Source organism: Acanthopagrus latus, chromosome 8, assembly GCF_904848185.1.
Source record: "Acanthopagrus latus isolate v.2019 chromosome 8, fAcaLat1.1, whole genome shotgun sequence".
NCBI lineage: Eukaryota > Metazoa > Chordata > Actinopteri > Spariformes > Sparidae > Acanthopagrus > Acanthopagrus latus.
In genome coordinates, this window is record NC_051046.1 from 19313132 (window position 1) to 19340257 (window position 27126).

Here is a 27126-nt window from a genome sequence, read left to right on the forward strand (position 1 = left end):
TGGAGAAAGTCAGCAAGAGAGGCAGTAATGGTGGCGCCTGTATAATGGAGGTGATTTAAAGACTCTATTTGGGGTTCAGAGTCGGTGTCTGTGGACCCAGAGGAGTAAAGTTTAAAGTACTTTTAAATTGTTCTGGGTCGAATTCAACCCAACATAACCTCGGTGACATCCACGCAGTCAACACTGTAACTGTCACATCAGGCGGCCGGTGATTGGTGCTGCCTGTCACACAGATTTATGATAGCAGCTCCCTGATGGCCCCGAGTTGTTCATTAGCCATCTGAACAAAGTCTCTGTATGAGCTCCCACTGATTGGGGCAACATCACACTATGTGTCAGACACTCTGCCACAGTAAAACTTTTAGGAAGTTGATCAAGTCGGTAATTTTTGTTCGTATACAATCCGTGTTTCGGTATTTTCACTTACTCTTTTGGTGAAAGCATTTTGTGCTGATGGTGGAAGAAGTGCTCAGACCCCCCATTAATAAGAAACCTTACTTTTGTTGAATCTGGTAGCCCCTGTGGACACAGCAAACCCAATTTAGCCATAACACAGCAGGTTATTTTTTTTCGAGCTGTGAGACTGCCCGAAAGCGTAAGTGTTTGTAAATTGTCGATACCATCAGGAGCAAGCTACATTTTGAAAGTACCCGACAGAAAGATTCCAAACTCCTTCCTTTAGTTCCACTCCACTAAAACACGTGCATGCTCTTTTTCAGCTACTGAAAATGTCTGATTACTTTGACACCCTTTGTATCATAGTGTACATGTTAACTGATCAATTTCACAAGCATTTTGAAAAATACAAGCAGCGTAAAAGTGTTGGTCTTACCTTGAGGACTCCGGATCCAGCTTCTTGTGGCAGATGGTGGACAGTCCTTGGTGGCTATGTGGGGTTGCCTACACATTTTTGCAGGGGCCAGGAACAGTGTGTTGATGATTTAGAATGATATGACATCTCTCTTATTATATCATGTAAAACTAGCCCATCAGATGGTTGTACTAGCTCGGAAAAGGCTGAATGCCAACAATCAATGCTTCCCCACCTGATGTCAGATGGAAATGGGCTCTGCTTGCTGTTACTGGGTTAGTGGCTGAACAACATGCTCATTCTTTCACTCATTTCTTCTTTCAGGCCGCTTGTTTACAAAGTGGAACACAGCTCGCTAATCATCAATAAGTTGATGATTTTACAAGCACACATTTATTTTGTCTTGATACAAATCAGTTGTAGACTAATGTCGTTGATATTGTGGTATTGATTTCAGCCATAAGGCCTGGCTCTTAGTGAATTACTTCCCCTATAAATAATTTTAAATTAAAATGATATATTATTTACTGAACTGTGCTTGGAGGCACACACCACAGAAGAAGTTAATTATCGTGCAGGTGAATTATTGGACTGCGGTACAGTTGTATGTAATGAACCGCACACGGGCGACAACTAACTGCAAAGTGATCAATTCTCATATTCAACCGGTCATTTCACATTAGTACCTATGGAAAGTACTTTTGGTCAAAATTTGTTTCAGTGGTCCCTGGAGTGAGGGGGTGAGGGAGTGAGTGTATGGAAAATACAGTCCCTAGTCTTTAGTCAGAACTGTCCCCTAAGAAATGACCAGGGTACTAAAATGGCTCATCAATGGCATAAATGAGCAATTTACATGCAACATATACAGAATATATTAATAAGAAGCCCTGTATTCCAAACAGTAGAAAAAGTAAGTATTATTAGCAAAATCTATGTAAAGCATCATGTGCAAGTCAGTGTAAATTATTATATCTGAAGTTTATGGATTGATATTACTGCTGCATTAAAGAATAAGTCTCAGTCTGCTGCTTTAGTTACTGCTGGCTAATCTTATCTACAGCAATGTTATCATATTACATGAAACCCATACGTATGTTGCATCTCTGTTCTGTGAGAACATGTCTCTGTCGCGTCCATCTGGGGGAATCTAAGCTTTTCCACCATTTCTCTAATCAGCCAAATACCTCATGTATCAAGTATTTCTGGATGTTAACAGCTCAGTGCCCAGTCAGCCCTGTGGGTGCTGCTACTGCCACCCTGTGGTCCATTTCCACCAGCTGAAACATCTGAAAACCGTACCGCTGTCCTCACTTAAACCACCATCTGTTTTTTAAGAAAGTAGCTTCACCTACAACAAACAGATGTGAGAAGGAATTAGAGCAGGAGATTTAAAATAAATAAAAATTAAAATGAGCTGCTCTCAACAGCACTGTTGGAGGTTGTTTGTGTGGGCACTTAAACGCTCATTATTCACACATCATCTGGTCAGGTGAAAACATACTTTGGGAGACATTTTTAGGTTAGAAAGGAGGATTAAAAATAAACTTTAATCTCCAGAAAGATCTACAAAATTAAACAAACAAATACAACAACTAAAACAATTCAGTCTAATAAAGAAGAGAAAACCAACGCTTCCCTTGAGCAATAAGTGGCAGAAAAAGGGAAAAATGGATAATCTTCAGTGAAGACAAAGATGCGGTCGTAGCTGGATGCATTTTGTTAAACAGTACCGTTTAAAAGAAAAAAAAAATACATTAAAAAATAAACACACCACAATTATGTTGTGAGTAGATACAACTATCATTAATGCATTTGTCAACATCAAAACTCGAGTGGAGTCTTGAATGAATGCCAGTATGGTAAAAGTTAGAATTGTTGACACTGTAAAACAATAATACCTTAAAATGTTATTATATAGTGCATTATTAACCATTCAAATATTTGCATAATGCATATGAATGCTAAACAGGTGGATTTAAAGTGAAGTATTACCAAAATAGGAACTGAGGAGCTGAATGTCAGAACTATAACTGTGAAACCACATTTACAAAATGACAAAAATAAGACATTAAACTGTAGATGAGTAACCATCCTGGAGATCTAAACAGCACTAGGAATCTTTAAATGAATCATAGACCCAAGAAAAAACACAAACAAACACACGGATTTGGTTGTTTTTGACAGATGGCATTTATTCTCACCAGGCATCTGACATTAGAATCGCTACAGAATCCGCCACTTGAGAATGGCTACTAAAACTCCAGAGGGAGGAACGCCCAGGATATGTGGAACAGGGACAGCATAACTAACGAAACAGAGAGGGAGAAAAAAACCTAACCGTAGGCAACTAAACATAACCTGCCACCTCCAAAGCTTTAATACTGCTCATCAGTCTTCTTGCCAATCCTGGTCCTCTCGGCTCAACGTGTGAGACTGCGTTCAGATCGGTGGTCCCACAAAACTAACATTCAGTCAGATTCTTCTTTAAATACATTGTTAACACACATCAGATATGTACTTGAATAATGCCTACAACTGCTCTTTCAACGAACATTCAAAAGTGACAGCACACAATCAGACAGATCAGTTACATGAGGGAGACCACGATGGTCTCCAGGAAGGCCCCACGAGGATCAGAACTGGGAGACAGATGTCGGTCACGACACAGGCAGAGTCTGAAGGCCTCTCCTCTCCAAAAAAAAAAAAAGATACTAGTACATGTACTGTATATACATACACATTGCTCGGTACAAAGCGGACCTCACCCGGAGTCCATGACAAGAAGCCCTCTTATAGGGTTGAAGAAGGTGAGCACAGGACTTAGCAGCATGGGAGTTAGACGACAGCTCAGTAGTGTAGGTTCAGTGAGTGCTAACTGCGACACGTGAAGAGTGAAAGTACGTTTTTACATACGATGAAACGTGAACAACAAGTGTAAATATAAATACTGTACCTGCTCACATTTATGAAGGATTAAGTGTTTCTCAAAGACTAGTGTCAGTTTTCACAAGTGCTCAAGAGTTAAAGGAGCAGTTTGCCATCTTGGGAAATACGCGTATTCACTTTCTGGCAACGAGTGGCATGAAATGATAGAAACCAACTATAGTTAGCTTTTCTTAGCATAAAGACTGAAAGCAGGGGGGAACTACAGTCCTGGTTCTGGCTGAGGGGAACAAAATCGGCATAGCAACACCTCCAAAGCTAATTGACTCATTAAACCTTGCTCGTGACTGTGTTGGAGAGGGAAGTTACCAAGTTACCACCACATAACCCCCTGTAAAACAATTTGCCAATTTGATCCTTTGGTTTTTGCATGGTTTAAACATACAAGATATGATACCTGACAATGTGTCAGGCTGACCATCTATTAATTAGACCAATAATTTGTATTTTAATGCATTCTGGCAGAAAAATCTACAGCAATTCCCAAGCTATAACTCAGTTTCCATGGAAACACCTAAGGGTTTGACTAATAGGGAGAAGGCTTTACGACTACAGCTACTTAGATATGACTTCATAACGGGAGATAAAATTAGTCTGCTCAGCTCATTAAGGCCTCAGTCTCTGCTATTAGCCAGGAAAGCTAATGTTACGCTAGAAAGATTCAATGTGAATAATCATGGACAGGGCATAATCCCCATATCATGGTGACTTGTCAAGAAAAAACAAAGCCATACATCTATACTTAAATGCGATCTTTTTACAATATTAATGTTGTCTTCCTGACAACACCTTAAGGTATGACTGATAGATGTAGCAATCACATCATTATCATTGGGAGATAAACTTGTCCGCTAAGCTCCCAGAACCCTTCTGCTCGGCTATAGCTAGAAAGCTGACATTAGGCTAGCAAGATTCAAAGCTGAAAAACTGTAAATATACCCTAAAAGTATGTTTCACAACAAGACTACCTAGCCAACTAGCCAAGTCACTGTCTCGGAATCTATATCAAAATATTCACAAACGGTCCATGTGTACTTTCAGCCGCAGCAAGTAGTAGTGAGTTGAACAGCAAATGAAACACGAGAACTTCGCTTGTGAGACCATGCGGCAGTAATTCAGAGGGACAGCGTAGCCTGTGGTGTACAGACACTGACACACTAAAGGACAACACAGAGTTGTAAATAAGATGTTCGCTTGTTAATGTGCTGCAATACATTGTAAATGGAGGCTTTGACAGCTTTCACCCAGTTGGTCAGAGACAGGCCAACTCTCTCCCCATGTTTCCAGCCCTGATGTTAACCCTAACCAGTTTCTGGCTGAAGCATTTTGCATTGAACAGTCAGATTAGCATCATCAGAATCACAAATAGGACACAAATGAGCATATTTCCCAAAATGTCAAACTCTATGCTCTAAGTGGAACGGTTACTGTAAAGTGTGTTCTGTTCACGAGTGCAGTGCAGGACAGCAAAGACGACAAGTTTGCACGATTTTGGTCGCTGGTCTTAAACAGCTGCAGAACTTGAGATGGGAGGAGCTTAAAGGCAGGAGAGAGGGAAGTTAAGGGGAACGGTGATTTGTCTTTAACACATACAGTAAAGCCACTTCTGTTATTTGGGGGAAAAGGAACACGGGGACATTGGTTCTGCATCAAGTGCAAAGAAACAATCTCAACAATCCCAAGAAAGTGGAGAACTGGGTTGCGAAGACCAGCTAGCAACCTGTTAGATCTGCCCTCTTTTCCTCCTCTAACGCTCAATGTCTCGTCTATTTTACCTAATCTAACAAAACACACTGCTACTATTTAACTGTGTGTCCACAGGTGTACTTTATCCTGACACGCTGTGCGTTTGTCTTGTTTAACTCTTAAATAAATGACTTGAGACGTGAGAACAAGTTCTTCTCATGATCTGAGGTGACGTATTGTCCACAGCGCAAAAGAGAAAAATATCATGCTGCAGAGAGTCATTAACAGTACGGTGAACTACACTCTGAACGTACAGAGTCTAAGAAAATAATTAATGTGGTAGTTTCTGTTGAGATTAAATCCTGTTGGCTCAGTCATAAAGGTTACATGGCATGGAAGGTATGTGTTTTAGTCAGCATTGGGTTTGAGAAGTTAAGGGTCAAAGTGCAGAGCTGCAGCATCAAAAGATGCTTTTAATGTCCTTTCAGAGTCAAACCCAGCAAGTGGCAGCATGTTCAGTTACTGGCCACCTCGTCCGCATTGTCACCCGCCTCTAAGGTGCTGTCCAGTCCACCACGTGCACGCCAGATCTTCACAGTCCGGTCACTGGAAGACAGGAAAATCTGCTAGACCCACATGATGTATCTGATACTGGAGCTTTGAGACTTGTTTCACAATTCTGATGCTGTCATGTTTGAAGTACTGTGTCAGAGATTGCGTCAAAACTGCAATTATCACATATCACATGTACTGATCCATATTTGATAGTTTCATTGTGTGATTGTCAGTTCATTATTGTTTGAAATTTTCTGACAACTTTTAAACTCATGTATAGAAATCTATCTTCTGGTAGTTGGTAATGCACTGATGTGAGCTTGATTTAAGTTTTTAAATTTGGAACATACAGACATACACTGCAAGTGTGTGTTTGTTTGGTGTGAGACTCACTCGGAGGCGGTGAACAGGTGGCTGCTGTTGGCAGAGATGCCGTTGATGGGGCTCTCGTGGCCCTTCAGCTCTCCAAGAGTCCCCAATGTGTCCGTGTGCCACAGCTTGAGCACCCCACCTCTGCAGCCACTCAGCAGGGCCGGAGACCCGGGAACCACTCCCAGTGCACAAACCCAGTCACGGTGAGCATTTGGGACTTGCTGTTGGAGAGAAGAGAAAGAATTAGGAATTCAAATGACACTGGTTCTCTCATAGTAGGACAGCTAATCTAAAGTAATGAATGCTTGTAGTAATTCATATTATTCAGTAGCTATGTCCCTTTTTTCCCTTATTTGCATCCTTTATTTGTGTACTGTTAACTTTGGATGAACTCTATCTCAACTCTTTTCGTCAGAGCTTTGTGTCAACATAAAGAACTAAATATGTCATTCCATTCTCAGTCCGTCTTTCTATTATATCTATACATCTATAATACGTTAGTACCTGCAGCAGGTCTTTGCGATCCAGGTCCCACTTCTTGATGCCATTGTCTCGGGAGCCGCTGAATAAAATGTCTCCCTGGACCACCAGAGACTCGATGCCGTCATAATGGGGAGGTTCAAAGTTGTGTGTTGGGCCAATGCTCCCCAGAGAGCCTTCAGTCACATCAAACAACTGCAACAGTGCATGTTTGGGGTTTGTTACACTTACACTGTTTTGTTGTACCACAGCTACAACACAGCAGGAACACATCATAATCAACATATAATCTTTAGTTTTCTTAGATCTCAAGAAATATTATGCTTATCCAAGAGTAAGTGCTGAGGTAAATATAGGTCATTTCCTGAAGAAGTGAAGGATAATTGGACACACACCTTGATGTAGTGGTCCTTGGACCCGGTGATCACCAGGTCTTGGTTGTTTCCAGACCGATCCACAGTCAGACACATCACTGGACCAAGGTGACCTATAAGTTTACCCGTGGATGCAAATCTGACAAAGACAGAAAATATAAAAAAGCACTCACGAGTCAAATCTAAGTCTCTAAGTTTGCCTCACGACAAGAAATTAAATATCAGTTTTAGTCTTTCTAGAACAACAGTGTCATGAATTCCCTTAATATTTTACTCATGTTAAAAAGTGTCATGTAGGTAATCATGAATTGAGTGTGTGCAACATTCAGTCTCATTGCATATTGACTGAAAATTATTTCAATCATACAAACTGCTGGTTATCAATGTTTTTTTTTTATTTCCTAAGAGGAACAAAGGGGTTATCCATCAAAAGTTCTGTTCGCTGGCTATCAGTGATGGATGATAGCTTCTCATGTGATCCCTGTCAGGTGTCACATTGAAGTGGCTCTCTCAAGTGTGCAGTGGAGAGAAATTGGGCTTTGAATTAACTCGTAGTATTATGCATCAGAAAAACAGAGCAGTGGGATCAGAGATCCCAATGATAACCAGACTTCCAATATAGTTTTTATGTTGGACTGGATTTTTTTTTTTTTTACACAACTTAAGATGTGTCAAACTTAATACAAAGTTAACCCCCCCAGTCAAAAATGTGTTTTTCTTCTTCTTCAGTTGAATGTATTAGCTGCATTGTACAAAACAAGAAGGACTTTGTCACATGAATTACTCAAAGTGTACATTTTCTCTGTGCTCGTGTTTCTTTTTTTACCTTCGCAGATCCCAAACTCTGACCGAGTTCCCAGCGGCAGCGTACAGAACCGTCCCGTTGGGGTTGAGAGCGATCTGGTTGATCTGGTTCTCTCCTGCTGGGATTGTGACTGTTCGGCTGGTGTTTGACGCACATGCGTCCCCGACATTAACCTGACCAGAAGACCTGAAGGCAAAAGGATGAGACACATGTCAGTTTGAGTTTTCAAGGTGTTCAATACAACACGTTTTGGTTAAGTTTATCTTTTTTCCTGTAATCTTCCTTTTTTATAATTTTTTCACTTGTGAGCTTGAAAATAAATCCTGGTAAAATAACAGTAACAACTGCTGTTCTCAACAATCTTATTACAGATTTACATACAGATCCTTTGACAGGCGGCGCTGAAGCATACATTTACAATCTGACTGGGTACGTTTAAGATCAATGGGGGCCTACTTTTGTACATATATTTCTTTAACATTTACAGGGATAATTAAGTGTAAACACAAGTTTTACAACCTGAACAGTAAGTGAAGAATGCATGAAGAAAGAAAAAAGTGTATTCCTTCAAAAAACATTTTATTACATTACATTACATTACATTATTTTTTACATTTTAAATGTATTTGTTCTAATGTTCAATGTCACTTCATATATGAAGTAACTAAAGGCAACACATGCCAAACACACTCACGTTAGTGTTCGGATGCACTTGGCTGAGTCCCGGATGTCCCACACCTTGATGTAGGTGGTGGAGACGGTGAAGACCAAACTGGAGCTGTAGCGGACCGACACAACGTTGTTGGGGTGACCGGACAGGGACATTATCTCCTGGCCAGTCACCAGATTCCACACCTTACAGGTCCGGTCTGCAGGAGGACACACAGTCTGTCAGCTTTATCACCATATATACATATTTAGTGAAGCTTAAGATTAAAAATGATGAGGAGTTTATAACAAGATTAAGAACTTTGTTCTTAATGATGATACGTTACAAAGAGCAGTTTATTCATCTAGTAAAAAAAATACTATTACAGCCTCCCAGCTTAGTTGCAGTTTACATCCATGTCTGTCTAGACTCATAATATAGACTATAGTGGTGTAGCCTTTGAAGGAATTTAGTAAAAGTCCTTGTCCTTGTTGAAATCAAAGGTATCACTATATTGACGCGTAATATTTCCAATCTTCAGGAAGACCATTTTTACAAATTAGTACAGAGGACTGATTGAGAGCTTCTTCACATAGTGCAACGGCAATCCCCTGAAGCTCAATAACCTCAAAAATCTTTTCAAATTTTAAGAAATTCTCTCCAGGGAATGGTGTTCATGAGACTTTTCACCACCAAAATATAATCAGTGCAACCTTAGGTCAAGGTGCATATTTGTGCTAAATTTGAAGAATTTCTCAAATATTAAGTTCACAAGAATGGGACAGAGACAACCTGAAAACACAATGCTTCCAGCCACAGCTATCACTGGCACAAAGGCATAATAAACTCTATGGGGATGAATGAGCACTTCAATCTAGTTGATTGTCAATATAGTCACCTCTTTTTATAATCATAAAAAGCTGCTTCACCATTAGACTTTTACTGTATATACACAATGACATCTTATGGCATCACCTCATTTATCGAACACACTGTCCACACCACAATCTCAATTAATCCCTGTCAGGTTTTATTTCCTGGTATATAACAGCATTCACAGCGTGTCTAAGTGTAATAAATTACCAGTGCCTTAATGAGCGGACATGTGAGGACTAGTGATGAGAAAGATGAGAGAGCGTGAAGAGGTGAAGGCACAATGGAGGATTGTGGGTATTAACCTTTGGATCCAGTGAAGAGAAGGTCATCGGTGCAGTCAACACATAGAACAGCTTTACTATGTCCCTCTGCCACGTGGACGCACTGTAACGTCGCTGACCGACTGCCCTTAGTAGCGGGCACCGGGTTAATGACGCCCCTGAAAAACACACACATACACCTCTCTGTCAATAGTTGCAGACTGGACACAACGCTGTCTAATAATTTCAGAGCAACGGAGATCTAAATCACACAACCAGAGTTCATGCACAGCATGCAGCTCTCATGGCTGATTAGCACGATGCTGCAAACCAAAAACAGAAAAAGATGACAGTAACAGTCGAAAGAAAAATGAGGCTGTGAACAGAGTCATTGTGCCGAAAGAAGAGAAAAACTAAGAATCTATAAATACCCCTGCACCGTCAAGGGCCTCCTCTTTCCCAGCGTATAATAGATAAAAACACCCAAGGAGACAGACAGACAATCATTGGAAACCAGTTGTATTGGATCACCAGGGGCCACGAGTCCAATAGCATCACATATATACACATCGATCACTAATTGGCTGGTCGTGTTGACAAATTGCCATCTGATAGTGTAATCGCACAATCACTACTCTCTTGCTCTCTTGTAGCAGCTCTCAGTATCAGTGGAGCAGTGGGATGAGGTGATGGTGTACCACAGATCCAGATGTCAATATTCAGGCGTTGTGATTGAATGAGCTTTAAAAAGGTCTGTTATGAGCAGAATAAAAGGCTCACTGAAGTGGAAAAAAGCTAATGAAAAGAGATTTCAGGTTCAATAGCAGTAATAAGCTGAACAAGAAGACACTGTTTTGGTTTATTGTCATTCATTGATCCCAGGAAGCATATCCACTCATTGTTTTTAACCACATTAACAATTCATGTCTGGTTAATCAAGGACACTTCTTAGCAGGGTGGGATGACACTCCTGGGAGGCTCTGGTGACACTAGTCATACCCAAAATCTGCAGATTATAGTGAAAAGGATGGAGTCCACACCATGTGCCCCTGTGTTTCAGATTCTTCTTGCTTGCCCAACACACCAAAGGTGAAGTTTTAGTGAAGCATTTGGCAAATTAAAAAAACCATAAAAGTTGTACTTTGGTGGATCGGAGAAAGAAGGGGAAACAGAATGGAGGAAGCGGTTGGAGGGTGGGTGGAGGCATCCATTCGACCTGGGAAGAGAGTATTAGATATCCCTGAGATGTGTGTGCACGGTAGATTATCAAAATTAAAAGACAAACAAAATGTTATGAATTATACCCTGAGTTTCTAGTTATTATATCAAAACGCTTCAATATTACGCTGCAAAATCAAAATGTACTTCCACTACATCTACCTCGTCATTAATAAGAGATAACTACCCTAAGTAGGGAAATAAGGCATGCTGTCGATGCTCAAACTCATCTTTTTCTGACTCTAATCTGACTCTGGCAGGATTGTGTCAGTTTTACTTATCTCTGCTTCTTACTTATCCTACAGGACGTTTGCACCACACCCCAGATACCCTGTCATAAACGCAGTGATGTGGTTACTGGGACAAGTGGTAGGGGAGAGAGGAAGTGGTGGGCTGCTCTTCAGGCTCCTGATGACTGGGCTGTGAAGGAAGACAGTCAGGCTGCCAATTAAGCTGCAGAATAATTAAAGTGTGTGCTAAGCTGTTTACACATTACTGGCAGGAGTGTGGGAGGACTGCATGAGGACAGACGGGAGACGCATATGCTGCATTCATGTCATATGGAAGCAAACTGTCAGGACGGCTTGTCCGGGAAGAGTATGTCAGATGTTCAGACTCATCTGAAGCCGTAAAGAAGACATTACTGAGGTTTCCTGCTGAACAGGAGTACCAGGCTGTGGCTTTACAACCTGTCCAAAGTACAGCAACAACCTTCCTTTGATGCATGAATAAAAAATCTGAAGCAGAGCACAATTTTTGGTGTTTAATATATGCATGAAGATATGGAATAATTAAATTAATACTAGCGTTACCACACATTATATCAAAGTAAGTTCAATCAGCAGCTGTAATCTAATTAGAGTCAAGCCAGCATGAGGCTGCAATGAAAAAAAAATCAAAAACAACATTGGTGGATGGTGAAAAATGACAAGACTACTTGATTGTTATCCTTCAAAAAATCTAACATGTAGCCTGAGGGTGGTGGCAGGGTAAATGTTATGTTGTAGCCCAAAGGATTCCTTTAAGTGCTGTTGTGGTAGCCTAGTGGTCGAAACACACACCTTCTAATTGCAGAGTCCCTGGTTCAATTTTTATCTCCTTACCTTTCCTTTCGATTTGTGTCCAGCTTGACTCAAACTCAAAACAAACAAGAATCTGTACAGAGTGTAAAGCCCACTGAAGCAATGTGATTGTGATTCTGGGCTATATAAATACAATTGACTTGATTCAAGATTTTTTGTATCTGTGCAATCACAATATTTCATGTAAGAAGATTATGAATTGTGTTTCTTGAATGCAAATTTACCACCATGATTCTTTGGTGAAATTTGAAATGCTGTTTGTAACAGTGTTTTGTACACTCTAACACACAGCACAAAGACAAATTCAATATGTCTTCCTCATCAACTTCATTGAGTTTGGTAAATATTAATTATTTTGAATTTGTTGCCAGCAACATACTTCAAGCAAGGTGAGGAAGGGGCAGCAGAAAACTGGGAAACAACCAGAAACCTGGTTGGAACATTCCACAGCTGACCAGGTTCACTGGTAACAGGTGATCCGTATCATGATTAGGTATGAAAGGTTCATGAAATCAGGCAATTTGAATTGAATTTGTAAAGCTGAGATTAACAGTTCTTTTTTCTTTCTCTGGCATTTGCTGACTTTGGATGCAGCAATATTAATGATCATATATTGACCCCATGCACTCACACTGACCATGCCTGATGGCATGCAGAGTGAATGTAAAATTGGAAATCATTTCCTGTGCACAAAACACAGAGATAAGTGTCTGCAAAACTCATGCCAATAAAGGCGTAAAAACTCAAGTATTAACTCTGATCTAAGTAATTTTGAGTTTTTAATAATAAAATAATTGTGTATTTTGGGATTCAATGGTGGGCCAATTCAATAGCTGTGAATCCTACATATTTAAACAGCACTTTTACCACACAAAAAAATTTAAAAAACAGCATTTCCTCAGTTTCAGTCTGACTAACTAGAATCTAGCGACAGGACAAAACAAATAAAGGTAAAGGAAACAGGCGATTTTCTGACTATGTGAAATGAGTTTCATAAGTAGATCAGCAGCAAAGGGATTGATTAGCAAGTTGAACACTGAATTTGAGCCAAGACTTCTCTGAGTGAATGAGACAAAACACATATTATGGCCCAATTAAGAGACATGCTACCGAACGTCAGTAGGAACAATGCGACTTTAAATTCAGCATAGAACTTGGCAGGTCAAACGTTATCGCACAAGGCACAGAGCAATTTTGATTCGAGACCACATGCTTCTCCATAGCAGGAAACCGAGAAAAGAGTATTAGTAGAGTTGAGGTAAAATTATTTGGCTTTTTTGGGGGGGACTTTGCAGCCACAATGTCGGCAACAAGCTCTTACTGTTTAATCTCCTTGACCTTTGCCCTGTCAGCCGCTGCTTGTGCCTTGTCATAGGTCTTCCTGCGCGAGAGCGGGGAAGGCTCCGGAGCTCGCTTTTCCAGCCCTGACGAAGTTCTGGAGCCAGAACTGATCGTTCAGTTTCATACAGTTATTGACAAACAACACAAAGAATAATAATAATAAAACAACAGAAGGATGGCAAGCCAACATAAAATAATGGCATCAATGAAAGGATGAGCATGCAGTACACAGAAACACAGTTACCTGATTGTTCAAGTCCCAAAACAGCTGTGGTTCTTCGCCAAGGTCATGTTTAACTACTTTGGACACTATTCTGCACTAAATCTTTAATAAAATGTCTTTATTTGCTGATAGATCACTGTCAGCCAAGGCTCTTTTTTACATACAAGTTAATGTGCACTTTAGGTTCGTTTGAAGCATGGCCAGTTAAAGCCGTTTGGTTAGTATTTTGCCTTCAGCATGTAACTAATCTCTAATGAAGAATTAGAAAAGGTGCCTTTAGCAGAGGACAGTAATAAATAAGCCATACAAATGTTAATATTAGATCCTCTCTTCATGCTTTTACCTCAAAGCACTCATCAGTTGGAGGTCGGTATGGCTATTTGATTTAAGGATGCTCATGAATAATGTGAAAAAAAAATTAAATACAGCAGAGGAAGTAGCAGCAACATCAAACATGCAGGACGGAAGGAAGTAGTAATTATTCTGTTAGCAGAAGAGTGCCGGGCCTGGACTTACATGCTGCCCATTTTAGAGGAAAAGCCAGGGGAGAGAGCTGTGTAGTCCCTGACTGATGAGCCTGACGAGTCCACGTCTCCTCCCCCATCTGGTGTTTCAGCTAACGGCAGCATCGGACTGGTGAAGTCCGCAGTCGGTGCATCAGGGGCGGAGTCGCTGTTTGCATACAGCAACTCCATCTGAGTGGTGGTCCTCCTACGAGCCTGTAGAGCAAAGATACACGGAAATCAAGATGCGTGTAATGTATGCAAACTATGTACCACAACAAATAATATTGTATTACCTTATTTCTGGTTTTCGTCTCTCCACAGAGTTTCATGAGATCTGATGCCAAAGTGCTAGAAGGAATACAAGTGTTTGACATGTGAGTAAAAATAACCGCGCATATAAAAACTCAAAACATATTATATGACACATTATGTCACAAAACATAGACATGATATGAACACATAAATATAAAATACAAATAAAATAATGTCACATAATTCAAAGCTGCATAATATGAAACAAATGATTTACAATGTTAACAAGATAAAACAATGTAACATAACATGACGTAGAACACAACATAAAAGACAAACACAATAAAACACAAAAAAAAGATGCAAATTAACCAAGATTTACATGAACATAACAAAGACATGAATAAAACAATAGTATAAATATACATAACACATAAACACAATATGAATATGTCATAAGATAACTAAGTAACACAAACAACACTAATTAACATACAATAGCATAACACAACTAACATAACACAGCACAAGACAGCAAAACTGTTAAACTAACATAACATAAAACACGACGTAACATGACATAATACAACACAACGTAACATGATGCAACACAACATTACATAACAACATACAACACAATAGAACAGAACATAGTATAAATTAAGATGACAACATGACAATATAACACAACATAAAACAAAATACCATGGCATAACACAGCACACAGACTTACTTTCCCTCAGCAGAAGGGCTCTGGGCAGACTCATCACTGCTGCTATCATCTCCATTTTCTGTCAAATGAGATCAGTGAACAATGTCAGAATCGAGAAGAAACTCTCTCAGGTGATAAGACTGAGATTACTTCTCATGACTTTCTAAAACCGTTCTCAGTGAGTTCACCATGTCTTTACTTTCATGAAAGGGTAAAGCAGTTTTCTTGACCTTTTATTAAAAAGCTGCGCAAATGGATGTAGAGAAGATGAACAAATGAAGCAGATGGGGAGATGTCAGCGCAGCGCCATGCTGTTTTGACAGACAAAAATTTGGTCCTCACTGAGCTCAACGGGATCAGATGGATCGAAAAAGGTCAGAGGTCAGAGAACAGTCGGGTGGGGCAGGTTATAGAGAAAGATGTGTGGGCGCATTGGGGCGAAGGTAAAAGACCTGATATGAAACAAGAAGGTGGAGGAGTGTGAGGAATCATAAGTCCGTTGCTCCCGATGGGGCCAGCTGACATACAAGGTCCGACAGAGCTAAAATATCCATGTTGTATGGTTCCTGTGGAAGGGTCTGGGGTTAGCAGGGTGCTAAAGCATGGAGGCTGTAGCACATGGTGATCTAGGAGGAGGAGAAGGAGTAGGACGAGTGTATCAGGATGAAGGGGAAGGGAGAAGGTCAGCAGACAGATGGAGGGAAGCCTGGTTGCATTGCACCTCATGCACCTGTTCATGTTACGTTTCGTTAGTTTACAAAGTGCAAAGGGAAGGAACCATGCATCCATAACACATATAAGAGTCTAATATGATTTCACTTACCAGCTGGGATGTTACCTAGCTCTGTAAAAACATAAGAAAACAAAAAAAGAAAACGTGGGGGAACAGAAAAAGGCAATGCACAAATCAAAAACACAGTCCCCCGAAATTCTAAAAAAACAAACCAACGAAAATGAAGTGCAGCTACTGTAAACAAAACATCCTGATGAACAGAGACTGGCAATATTTCTTGAACAATTAATGTACATTTGTAACCTATAAAATTTGTAGTTTTAAAGTTGAAAAGTTTTTTGAATATTCATCATTAGAATCTGATGTTTGCACCAGGCTTTAAAAGTAGAGCCAAATATTAGCAGTTTAAAAATGAGGCCAGCCTCTATTCAGCAGAAGGCAACAGGCAAGAGTAGGTCAATTGGCCCAATCATGCAACTGACCAGCAACCCAGTCCACATCCCAAAAGGCAAAATGCTTTGTAACAGATATGGATATAAAAGAATCAACTTATGGAAGAGAAACCTCATCATCATCATCCCAGAGAAAAATCTACATCCCAGTTTTCTTTGACATGACACTTCTGGGAGATGGGCTGGGTTAAACCAGGGCTCTGGTCTGTGTTTTTGGGTCCTCATCTCCACTTCCATCTCACTGAACACTGTTACCTTGCAGTGCATTCCCCAGCAGTGCGTCCAGCTCCGGGTTGAACTCAGCCTTCTCCTTCAGCATGTGAAAGAGCAGCTGGTTCTGTGTGGCGCTGGTGATCTCCGTCTGCTTCAGCCGGCCTTCCATCACCTTCACCTGAGACTCCCTCTGGGCTGCCTGGAGACCCTAAAATCATACAGTGTTTACAATGTCATTCACTTGCCATAGATTAAAATAGCTACATTAATAATTAAGATACATATTGTACGATCCATGGTTATATTCATCTGTAATTGATGCATCTTTCTAAAGTTGCTGGAATTATAGTATTACAATGACCCAATGATGATCTAAAGTCAGGGATCATGTGCATTGAATGATATCACCATGTGGCAGATTTAACCAAATGGCAAATTCCTTCTGTAATCTCTGACCAAGATGATGTTAAAAAGTGAAATTGTGAAAATTAGGCAAAGAGAGGAGTTGATATGTACCTAAAAATCCTATTCATGTCATAGAGCACCCATTAGCACAGACAGTGGTGATATATTTTGTGATTATTCCTACTGAACATATTATAAGGCTTGGTACCTTGTTGATAGCCATTGACATGAAGTGATCCAACAGAAAACGAGCCTCTGTCAGAGTGCAAGAACTAATAACAGCAGAGACGTCTACTATGTCGCCTTCCTCCTGGAAAATCACAATAGGATGAATTCAGAAACCTTTTCAGACTATTCAGACATCTTTGTGGATAACTCAATTCTCAAGTCTGCTTTTAGCCTGTCTCACCTTGGTTTCCTCCATCTGCATGATGTTGGCCTGACAGTCTGCAATGCTGTCGTTGATGTAGTCAATGTTGGCTGTCAATGCGTCCACTTCTTCGTTGAGAGGAAGAACCGCCTTCTCTGCCTCTGGCCCCTCCCTGACAAGTCGGTCCCTCTTTCTGATGACCTTTTCTTTACGCTTGGTCAGCTCCTCTCGTTGCTATGAGACATAAACACACTGACTTGTAAAAAAACTGGACAGAACATTGAGCAGATTTAAGCCAATGGTGTTACTAAATGAGTACATGGTAAAGGCCATGGAAAAGCAGAGAGTAACAGATCCCCCCCTTTCCAAAGTTATGCCTGGGTTTATTTTTGTTTTGTTGCCCATTAATGATGACCATGACTCATGCAACAACAAGATGACTTGGCAAAACAGAGTTCTCACTGTTTAAATATCATAGGCTGCAAATATGACACAAATACATGTCAGCAGCCCCCTCACCGACATCTGCCACACCGTTCTCAAGCTTCTCTAATGCCAGATCATTTAGAAGAGAATTAAACAGAAAATTACTGACAACTGAAACACAAAGTATACATGTTTATACTTTTTGGGGGGCATTTAGTGAATTAGTGAATGCTAAAATGACTTTCACTGCTACAGTCTATGTTGTCCGTACAGGTTTAAGAGAAAAAAAAAGTTATAGCATCAGCAGAATACCTGATATTACTTACTGATGAATTATTATGTGTATGACTGTTCTAATAGTATACTGTGGTTGTGTGAAGGATGTGGTGTTACACTTCAAATCATTATTGTCGAATTATATACCAATGATTGAAGCGATGATCAACAATAGGTTCCCTCCTATGTTAATTTACCATGAGAACTACGATGATATTAAAATAGTCTCTGAAATCTGTGCCCTGCTGTGAATGTAGAGATGTTTCTGGTGGAGCAGCATGTCTGCCAGCTGAGCCCTGTTAATCAACATGATTGACATGTAAATTTTAAATCCTTCATTGCAAACCTCTTTTCCATTGATCTGACAGTGTTCTCCAATTGCCTGCTCATGAAAACTTCCCTCTATTAGAGCTGTTAATGTTAAGGATATGATTTGGATTATGATATTAGAGATATTAATGTAATAACACCCTAACTCAGTTCAGCCTTTGACTTTTATGATATCCTCCAGTTGCGTTTGGCATATGGGTAAGACCCAAACTATTCCCAAACAAAATGTTATGCATTTTTGTTTGACAACCTTATGTCTAGACCAGAAGAGACAGCATCCATTTGCTTTTTAATCCATACAGCTCTTGACAGGCTCATGTTTCAGCTCTGTCTCATGACCAAACCCCAAACTGAAGCATGTATTTATGCCACAGGTCTAGTTTAGATTAAAGCCTAATAAAAACAATCTTATTTCCTTCAGATTTTAAACTTGATAACACTCTGGTCATTAACCTTCTTTAGCTTTGCAATTGACAGTTCAAGACATTTTACAAAAACTTGTGCATAACAACGGGCTGCTGTGGCTCTACCTTGAGGAGGCGATTCATGTCGGCCTCCATATTGGAGATGGTCATCCTCTGCATGATGACGTCAGTGATCCTTCGCTCCAGAGACTGCCATTTATTCCGTGCGATTCTGGTGGAGTATACACCAACTGTACGCCTGTAGGAAGACCTGCACACACAGCATCAGCCAGTACCGTGATTGACTGATCTTTTAAGCATATTCAGGAATAATAACAATAAGCTGTTCCAGAGCTGGTAATCAGAAGGCTGCAATGCATCCCGGTGCAGAATTATGTTTTAAAATCCAACATAAGTATTGCAAAAAAGCCATGTGCATGGAGAGATTTGTGTTACATTTTGGGGATTTAAAGGATTTAGCTGCTCTCTTTATTTGCTCCCTGGAAACATAAATGTGAAATGAACACACCTGCACACACAGACTCACCGAGTGCCGTTGGGAGCAGAGTTGCTGGAGGAGTACATGCGGCCAGATGGAGGTCTGTGGCTGGAGTCCTGGACTGGTTCTGGGAGATTGACCTTTCTGACAACCTTACCCGAGGTGGGCCTGGCTTGCCTCCTCAGAGCTGTCACCTGACATACATTGCACACAGAAATGTGAACTGATAGCGTTCCATGTGTACTTCTGCATCTATAATGTATCACCTGTATTTCTGTATGCATGAGTCATGCATACTCTCACAACCTTAAATTCCAGCTGCTGCTCACCTCCTCAGTCTTTCTCCTCAGAATGAGCTCCTGCTGCCTTTTCTGAGCCTCCAGTAACTTTAGCTGGTGCTGTAACACAATTACAGTATAAACAACATGGAAATTATGATATCAAAAATACATTACCTAAGCCAACTGAGAGGAAAGCACGATGTAAATTAACACTAACCTCTTGCTTGCGCTGATCTTTCTTTAAGGAAGCAATTTCTCTGTTTCTGCGAGACTCGTTCATCCTGTTCTTCTCCTGCTGCTCCTTCATCTGCTTCATGAGACGGACCTGGAAATAAAAAATATCCATATTATCGACACAAATATAGCAAAAATACATCAATATAAATTTGTCAAAGGTCTCATATGATTTGCAATTAATTTTGATTCAAGGGTATTTCTTCAATCATACCTTTTCTTAATCATATAAAATGCTGCATGTTGACTGTTGTCAGTGAATCTGTCCTACTCATCTAATTTGACCTAATTGAGTCATTTCTGTTTAAAACTAAACAAGGAAAAGATGTTCTAACAGAAATATAGGAGATAATAATCAACTGAACTAAATAAGTGCAATGGAATTCATGTTTAGTTTTTTATTTGACTTTTACTTAATCAGACTTTTCCATGTGTGATATGTCTTTATATGTTATGTTTTGTTGCATGTAGACCACAAGACATTAGTGCCAGGTAGTGGGGATATAAGATTAAAGTGAAAAATGAAGGAATATAGAGAGAGAGATAACAGATGGCAGAGAAGCCTGCAGATCCAACTAGACAAGATGTTTCTGATGACCCCCTACCTTCATTTTTAAGTGCTCCATCAACTGTTTTGATCAATTTTATGTTAATCACAATTGAAACATGTCAAACACACTTCACTCTATACTCAAGATCTAACATTTCAACCCACAGCTTTACAGAAAAGTATGATCACATCTAGTAACCAATTGCACCTTCGTCTTCTTCATTTCCGCCACGTCCATCTGAAGCTTCTTCAGCTGTTTCTCGTACTGCGATTGGTTCTTCAGCAGGCGGGCATGCTCCTTCTGAGCTGAATGGAGCTTCTGAAGTTCCTTGTTCATGACGCTCAGCTTCTTCTCATATTCAACCTTTATCTTGCGAGCCTTGTCCTCAGTGCCGCTTTCTACTGAAGCTAAAAGTATGAAACAGAAACATCATGGAAAACTGGTCATCAATTCATCCATTAAGAGACAGAATGCAATAATGCTGTAAAAATGTCTTAAATCACTTTTAATTGGAAGAGGATCATACGTAAAACTCACATTGGGCAGCAGATACATAAGTATTTTCTCAAATGGGCTATAAAGATAGAAACCTTCATCTGCAGTTGTCAAAAAATCTCTTTGGGATGCTGTTTTTTTTTTTGACAAGCTGAAAACATTCAAAATCAGCATCAGACAAAGCTTTGATCCATTAGTGCTGATAAACATAAATCTGTCATTGTCTGGAGTCTTCAAAGACTTTAAAGAGTTCTCTGAAGTAATTTAAGTCTGCAGTGTTTTTTCTTTTTAACCAAAGAACAAACACTGAGATCAAACCTAGTGCGGTTAAGATATAAATTCTTCCAAATGTAAGTAGGACAAGCAAGAACTTAAGACTGAAATAAAATGATCAACAGCACCTAAACCCACAGTTTTATCCAAACTTCCTGACCAGGACTGGGTAAGTGATGTACGATGTACTTGGCTTCCTTGTCTTACTCATGTTGTGGAGGACACGGTCCCGCTCCAGCTGGGTGTCCCTGATCTTGCACTGCAGCATCATCAGCTTCTGCTCGTACTGCTGTTTAAGCGTGTGCAAACGCCGCTGGCTGTTCTCCAGCTCGTCGATCAGCTTCTGCTTGATGGCGATCTCACAGGTGATGTTTGCCAGATCAGCCTGGAAGTTCTCTGTTGGACACAGATGATCCAAACGTTCAACAGAGTTTTGACAGTTTTGACACTAATCACAAATCAACAGTGTTTTGTTCTGGTGCTAAAAAGCGCCTCTCCAGTACATGTCCCTTTTATATTATTTGAAGAATATGTTTCTTTTGTCCCACTAACTATTTTACTTGTGTTTGCTTTTTGAAGTTTGCAAGATTATTTGGACCCCTTTGTTGCTTGCCTCAGTACCTTTAATTGTTGAGTTTGGAACAAATTCATTTAACTCTGTAAACATCTCATCGCCATTTAAGTAATTAATTGCTCTACTATTTCCCATTATGCTGGCATGTTGTTGCCTTCCTTCCCTGAAGTGTTTCTGAGTTGTGCCATCTTTCAGACTTGAATTCAGAGTTGAATCATTGCCGTAGAAAGACCACTGTGGATGTAATTGAACGACATTAAATCTGTTTCATGTCTTACTTCCAGAGTTTTTTGTAAAATATATTTATATTTATTTATATATAAGAGTAGTTAAGAGCCACAATTACTATCAAGATTGTAGGTCAACAACAACACAGTATGTCACAGGTTTCTTCAAGTCTTTCCTCACTCAAATCGAGGGTCTAAGGACAGAGGATGTCGCTTACAGCACAGATTGTAAAGCCCACTGAGGCAATGTGATTGTGGTTTTGGGCTATACAAATAAAATTGATTTGATTTGATTTTGGTAGAAAAAGGACAAGCAATTCAATTAGTTGCTATTTATTAACAGACACAGACACAATTTTCATTATGTGTGCGACATAATAACCTAATGATATAACATATAACAGTATAACAGTCACAGGGGACATTTTTCTGCAGTGAGTGGTGTACTTTTAATACTTTTAAGTATATTTTGCTGACTATACTTACATACTTTAAGTAAGACTTTCAATTTGTGACTTTTACTTGTACAAGAGGATTTTTACAGTGTGGTGTTAGTACTTTTACTTAAATAAATGATCAGAGTTCATCCACCACAACAGCCCCAAGCACAGTGTTCTGTGGTGCTAGTTGGTTTTGTGTTAGGCTACTGAATGAACAGCTCCCCCTGCTGGACAAAACATTTCAAGGTGAACCAGTAACAGGGAGACCAGATAAAGTCCCTCATACCTTTTTCATCTGACTCTGAGTCAGAATCATCTGAGCTCTCCTCCACATCCATCTCTTCTTCCTCCTCCTCCTCTTCCTCCTCTCCTTCCTCGTGGTCGCTGCCTTCCTGGACCTCCTAAAAGATTACATATGAGTAATTCAATATCAGGAGACACTTTACCAATTTAAACAAAAAAGATGAAACAAGAGGCTTTCAGTCGTACCATTTCTGTCTCCTCGTTGACCCGTTCTGCCATTTCCTTCTCTGTGCCTTTTTCTTGCTCATTGTCAGGAACTTCCTCCTTGCTTGCACTGAAACATTGAGACACGGTCAAAGATCATACATTTATTTATTATGTTTACTGAGCAGAACACAATGTGCACATGGTGCACCTCCACAGGTACTGTAACACACATGTAATCAAACATCCATGGGGTTTGAAGACATCGTTTCCTCTTCTTAGCTTTGTAAATTACATAAAGCACAGTTCTTATTAAGGAATCACACTGTCTTTTTGGCAAACAAGCTTTTTGAAAAACTTCAAAACAGTTGGAATAAAGCTGGTAACTCTTAAGGTGTTTATTTTCTGTGACATCTGTAGGCACTTTAGTTTTTATGACAGTAAACACTGTTTAACAGCATCCACTGATCCCGTTTGTGAAAAAGACAGTGTATTGTTTCAACAAAGAAGGGAGACATCTCATCAGAGTCCGAACACAACCAGAAAAAGCAAAAAAAACATGGAAGAAATATGCAGCACAAAGAAAAAACTGTTTGGGAATCAAGTCCATGAAGCAGATCTGTTGGATAAATATATTTTATCCAAACACAGAGTGTTAGCAATGTTTAGGAATGTGCTTGGCACAAAGTAATCTGGACCAAAACGGAAAACAGAAATAAGAAGATAATTTTTTTGTCCAGTGTTTGAATATCTGGCCTGTCACAAAAGAGGATATATATTCTGCCTGTGAGTTCAACCTCAAGCCACTCTTTAACCTTCAACACTAGTCATCTGAATTCAAGCTGCACCAATTTAGGAGGAAGAGCAGTTTGTCCACTAATTCATCCCCAGACCCCTTAGCTGCACATCGCGTTATTGTTGGGGAAGATACTGATTCCCCAATTATTCCAAAAGGCTGTTACTTCCATTCTTGAACACAGAAACTTGTTATGCATCCTGAATAGGAAGCACTATATCACTTCTGATGAGCAGGGCGGCACTTGTAATATGTGAACAGGTGATTGTAAGTGTTGTAAAGTGCTTTGAGTAGTCAACAGACTAGAAAAGTGGTATATAAATGCAAGTTCATTAATGCTAACTATCAAATTCATCATTTATCAAGCAAAAAAAATTGATTTTGCTTTAAGGATTTGCTGCTTTTATTTTTCATTTATCAAAGTCAAATATGTTTTTGAGTTTTAAATTGCTGGTTGGACAAATGAAGTGATTTAGGACCTCAGTTTGTGTCCTTGGGAAATTTATTTTCACAGTAGACATGTGGTCAGAGACTTGGAATAAGTGCATGATTATGTCTCTTAGAAGGAATTTCATACATTTTATTTTCCTTTTAAATTGAATGCAGTATACTGAAAACAGCTTGTACCTAATTATACTGTCACAGTAATATATTCTGCTTTTATCATTTCATTATTTTCTCATCATTCTTCTAGAACAAATCCCTTTATTGGTGTGTCTGCAGTTTGAAGCCATCTGTCCTCTGGAGCAGGGGCAACTTATTCCGACCACTGTCTTAGGAGTGGCTATGAGAAGCAGTCAGGTGTCATTACATATTTACACATGTACAAAGGAAACACACTAGACCACCAGAGACCCTGTGACAATGGAACATTCTGATTCCCAGCCACAACCTATGCACAGTGTAGGTCTGAGTTGAATCGTGCTGGGGGAGCCTGGACCAGATCCTTGGTCTAATCTGAACGGACAAATGTTTTAATAAAAGCATAAACAATAGAGTGGACCTTGTGTTGAAAGTCTCTCATAACAGAATCTTTCTAGTTCTAGGTTGTCTTGTTGTATTATGTCAGTCAAAACATAAAAAGCTGCAAAGATGCAACAGAAAGCGAGGATGTAGCGTGATGGGTCAATGAACGAGCTACGGGGTTCACACAGGAGATCTATAAAGTGAAAAGGGCTTATTATATGTTATAAGGAGGGGAAGTGCTTCTATGATATGAGTCTCACTCCAGGTGGGGAAATACCTGCCCAAAATAAATAAAAGTAAAAAAACAAAATGCTGAATTAGGGGAAGCAAAGGAAGGTGAATGGCAACAGGAGGGTGGAAGCTCTGACAAACCTGGCATCCTCAACCTCTTCCACCACCTCCTCCCTTTCCTCCCTCTCTCTCTCCTCCAACAGCAGCTGGAGTCTTCAGGGAGGGGTGAAGGGACAAACGAGAGAAGGAAGCAAGAGATGAACGAAGGAAGGAAGAATGGAGGAAAGAATGGTCAGAGGAAGCTCTCCACTGAAATTCCCACCTTCTAATCGCCTCTTAGAGTGTCCCACCAGACGATTCGGATCAGTTTCAACCTGGAGACTCTGATCAGACTCTAAAGCAGCTGTAGATTTCTCATCAGGAATTACTCCTTTCAGTCAAATTCTAATGCTTATCAGCACTCAAAAACTGTCACAATATTAACCCACATTACAAAAATTAAATGTTAATGCTATTACTTGTTTTATGTAAGTAAAATGAAGTCAAGAAACCAGCATATATATTGTCAAAGTTTTCATGACTAAAGCTTTTTTTAAATCTATGTCCTGATGTACAAAAGTGTTGAGATGAAGTCAAACAGACTTGGCAAAGCACACCGGCGACAACACATCCAATCAGAAACGGCCAAATCAAATTTGACACAGTCCATCTACAACAGACTTATTACCTTTTCTTTTTCTTTTTCTCTCGTTTCTTCAGTTTCTCCAGGTCCTTCTTGGCAAGTTCAATGATGTCAGAAGTCTCCTTCTCAGGGGCCAGCGACGTGGAGGAGAAAGTGCCGGGTCCTCCGTAGAGAGACTGGCGATTGGAGGCACGAGACAGATTCTTCCTCAAATGCTCATTAACAGATTCGCTCTCCAGGAGTTTGGCTCTGAGAGTGAAATGCAGGGACAGAACCAGGAGGAAGACACAAATGAGCCAGGGCCAAAATGCCATGATTTTTAATTTCTCCTTTAAATTTTGCACTTTTTCATCTCTCCCAGATAAATATTTCTGTCTCTTTGAGTACAAAAATACTTTTAACCAGAGACTGGAGTATGATGCATCCTATGCCGAAAGGCAAATGTTTTTGAAATTGTGCTATGTTTCTCCTTTTTTAGCTCAACTTATTTGGTTATCAATAAAATAGTTTGTAGTAATATCCAATAGGTTTATTGATATCCATCAGTCAGTTTTGTATAGTTTGTGTAAGCAGAATGTGATCATTTTTTAAAAAGGATATACTCACAATCTATATATTTAGATATTCAACTATCTCAGATGTTTGTAGAATGTAACTGGGGCACAGTTAGCATTTCTATAATCTACAATCAGTTATTTACCTGAGGTCCTCAATCTCTTTGATGTAACCTTGAATCATGTTTCCAATTTCCTCAGTTCCACCTTCACCTGGGAAAAAAAATCAAGACAATTTTAGGGGAGAAAGATAAAATGGATTTTCTTGTCAAACTAAACATGACACGATCATGTATTCAATGGAATGTTCCAATGAGGAGAATCAAGCAATTCATATAAACGATAAGATTTAACAATGAAAAATAAAAACAAACACTTCCAATATGAAGTCCACAGGTCTGAACCCACCTGCTTTGGAGAGGGCCTGGTTGGCCTGGTCACTGATTAGCTGAGTGAGTCGCGCCCTCTGAGCATCGATGGTCTCTTGCATGGCCTTCACTCTCACCCTCAGGTTGCTGTTCTCCGTCTGCAGCATGGAGTTCTCGTGGAACATGTCGCTGAAGCTCTCCACACCATCCTCACCTGCCATACGTTTACCCTGCAAAGGGGAGGAAGAGGCAGCACATTTAATACAATTAAAACATGTCCTTGACATGAGATATTCATGGTCATCTTTTTCATTTCAGTTTTCCAATGCACTCTCTGCCCTTTGGTGTCCTCTCTCCCTACCGTCTTGTACTCCATCAGCTCCATCTGCAGTCGAGCGATCTCTGTCCTCAGTGCGCTGATTTGCTGGCTGGCCTTGTCCTGGTTCACCATAACCCTGTTCTTGATGTTGCGGGCTCGGTTGGCGTACTTTAATGTGTTCAGTGTCTCCATGAAGTCGCGGTCAGACGGGCTGATGCAGGCGATCATTACAGTTTGGCTGAGACAAGAAGAAAAGGCGGATATTTAATATCATGTCGTAATAACTTCAGACCAGCAAGAAGGGCATGTTTGAAGAAGAGGTAATAAATGTTCAGAGAAGCATTATCTAGTGTACAGACTCTATTTTTCTGATTTTGACTGATTGTGCAACTCATTTTTCACATTAATATATCATGTTAAAAAGTTGCAGGGTTG

At 39.9% G+C, this 27126-nt stretch overlaps 1 protein-coding gene across 7 annotated transcripts in view; it reads right to left on the reverse strand.

The window, feature by feature from the left end:
* Window positions 1-2977: 2977 nt before the first annotated feature.
* Window positions 2978-27126, reverse strand: part of kif21a (kinesin family member 21A) — a 50680-nt gene continuing 26531 nt past the window's right edge. Inside the window, exons 8-36 of one of the 7 annotated variants that reach the window (XM_037107559.1) lie at window positions 26734-26929; window positions 26413-26602; window positions 26151-26217; window positions 25496-25699; window positions 24910-24981; window positions 22818-22905; window positions 22615-22729; window positions 21295-21483; window positions 20527-20726; window positions 19752-19859; window positions 19583-19651; window positions 19302-19447; window positions 18881-19025; window positions 17358-17552; window positions 17157-17258; window positions 16586-16751; window positions 15969-15989; window positions 15167-15224; window positions 14475-14529; window positions 14192-14394; window positions 13433-13546; window positions 10953-11027; window positions 9854-9990; window positions 8721-8895; window positions 8048-8212; window positions 7243-7360; window positions 6872-7042; window positions 6389-6588; window positions 2978-6046 (exon numbers count right to left, since the gene is read on the reverse strand). In XM_037107559.1, the coding sequence (XP_036963454.1) occupies window positions 5956-6046; window positions 6389-6588; window positions 6872-7042; window positions 7243-7360; window positions 8048-8212; window positions 8721-8895; window positions 9854-9990; window positions 10953-11027; window positions 13433-13546; window positions 14192-14394; window positions 14475-14529; window positions 15167-15224; window positions 15969-15989; window positions 16586-16751; window positions 17157-17258; window positions 17358-17552; window positions 18881-19025; window positions 19302-19447; window positions 19583-19651; window positions 19752-19859; window positions 20527-20726; window positions 21295-21483; window positions 22615-22729; window positions 22818-22905; window positions 24910-24981; window positions 25496-25699; window positions 26151-26217; window positions 26413-26602; window positions 26734-26929 (3835 nt within the window). In that variant the 3' untranslated portion in view covers window positions 2978-5955. Of the gene's footprint in view, window positions 6047-6388; window positions 6589-6871; window positions 7043-7242; window positions 7361-8047; window positions 8213-8720; window positions 8896-9853; window positions 9991-10952; window positions 11028-13432; window positions 13559-14191; window positions 14395-14474; window positions 14530-15166; window positions 15225-15968; window positions 15990-16585; window positions 16752-17156; window positions 17259-17357; window positions 17553-18880; window positions 19026-19301; window positions 19448-19582; window positions 19652-19751; window positions 19860-20526; window positions 20727-21294; window positions 21484-22614; window positions 22730-22817; window positions 22906-24909; window positions 24982-25495; window positions 25700-26150; window positions 26218-26412; window positions 26603-26733; window positions 26930-27126 lie in introns of all 7 variants that reach the window. The other 6 variants (XM_037107558.1, XM_037107560.1, XM_037107564.1 and 3 more) reach the window with 6 other exon arrangements.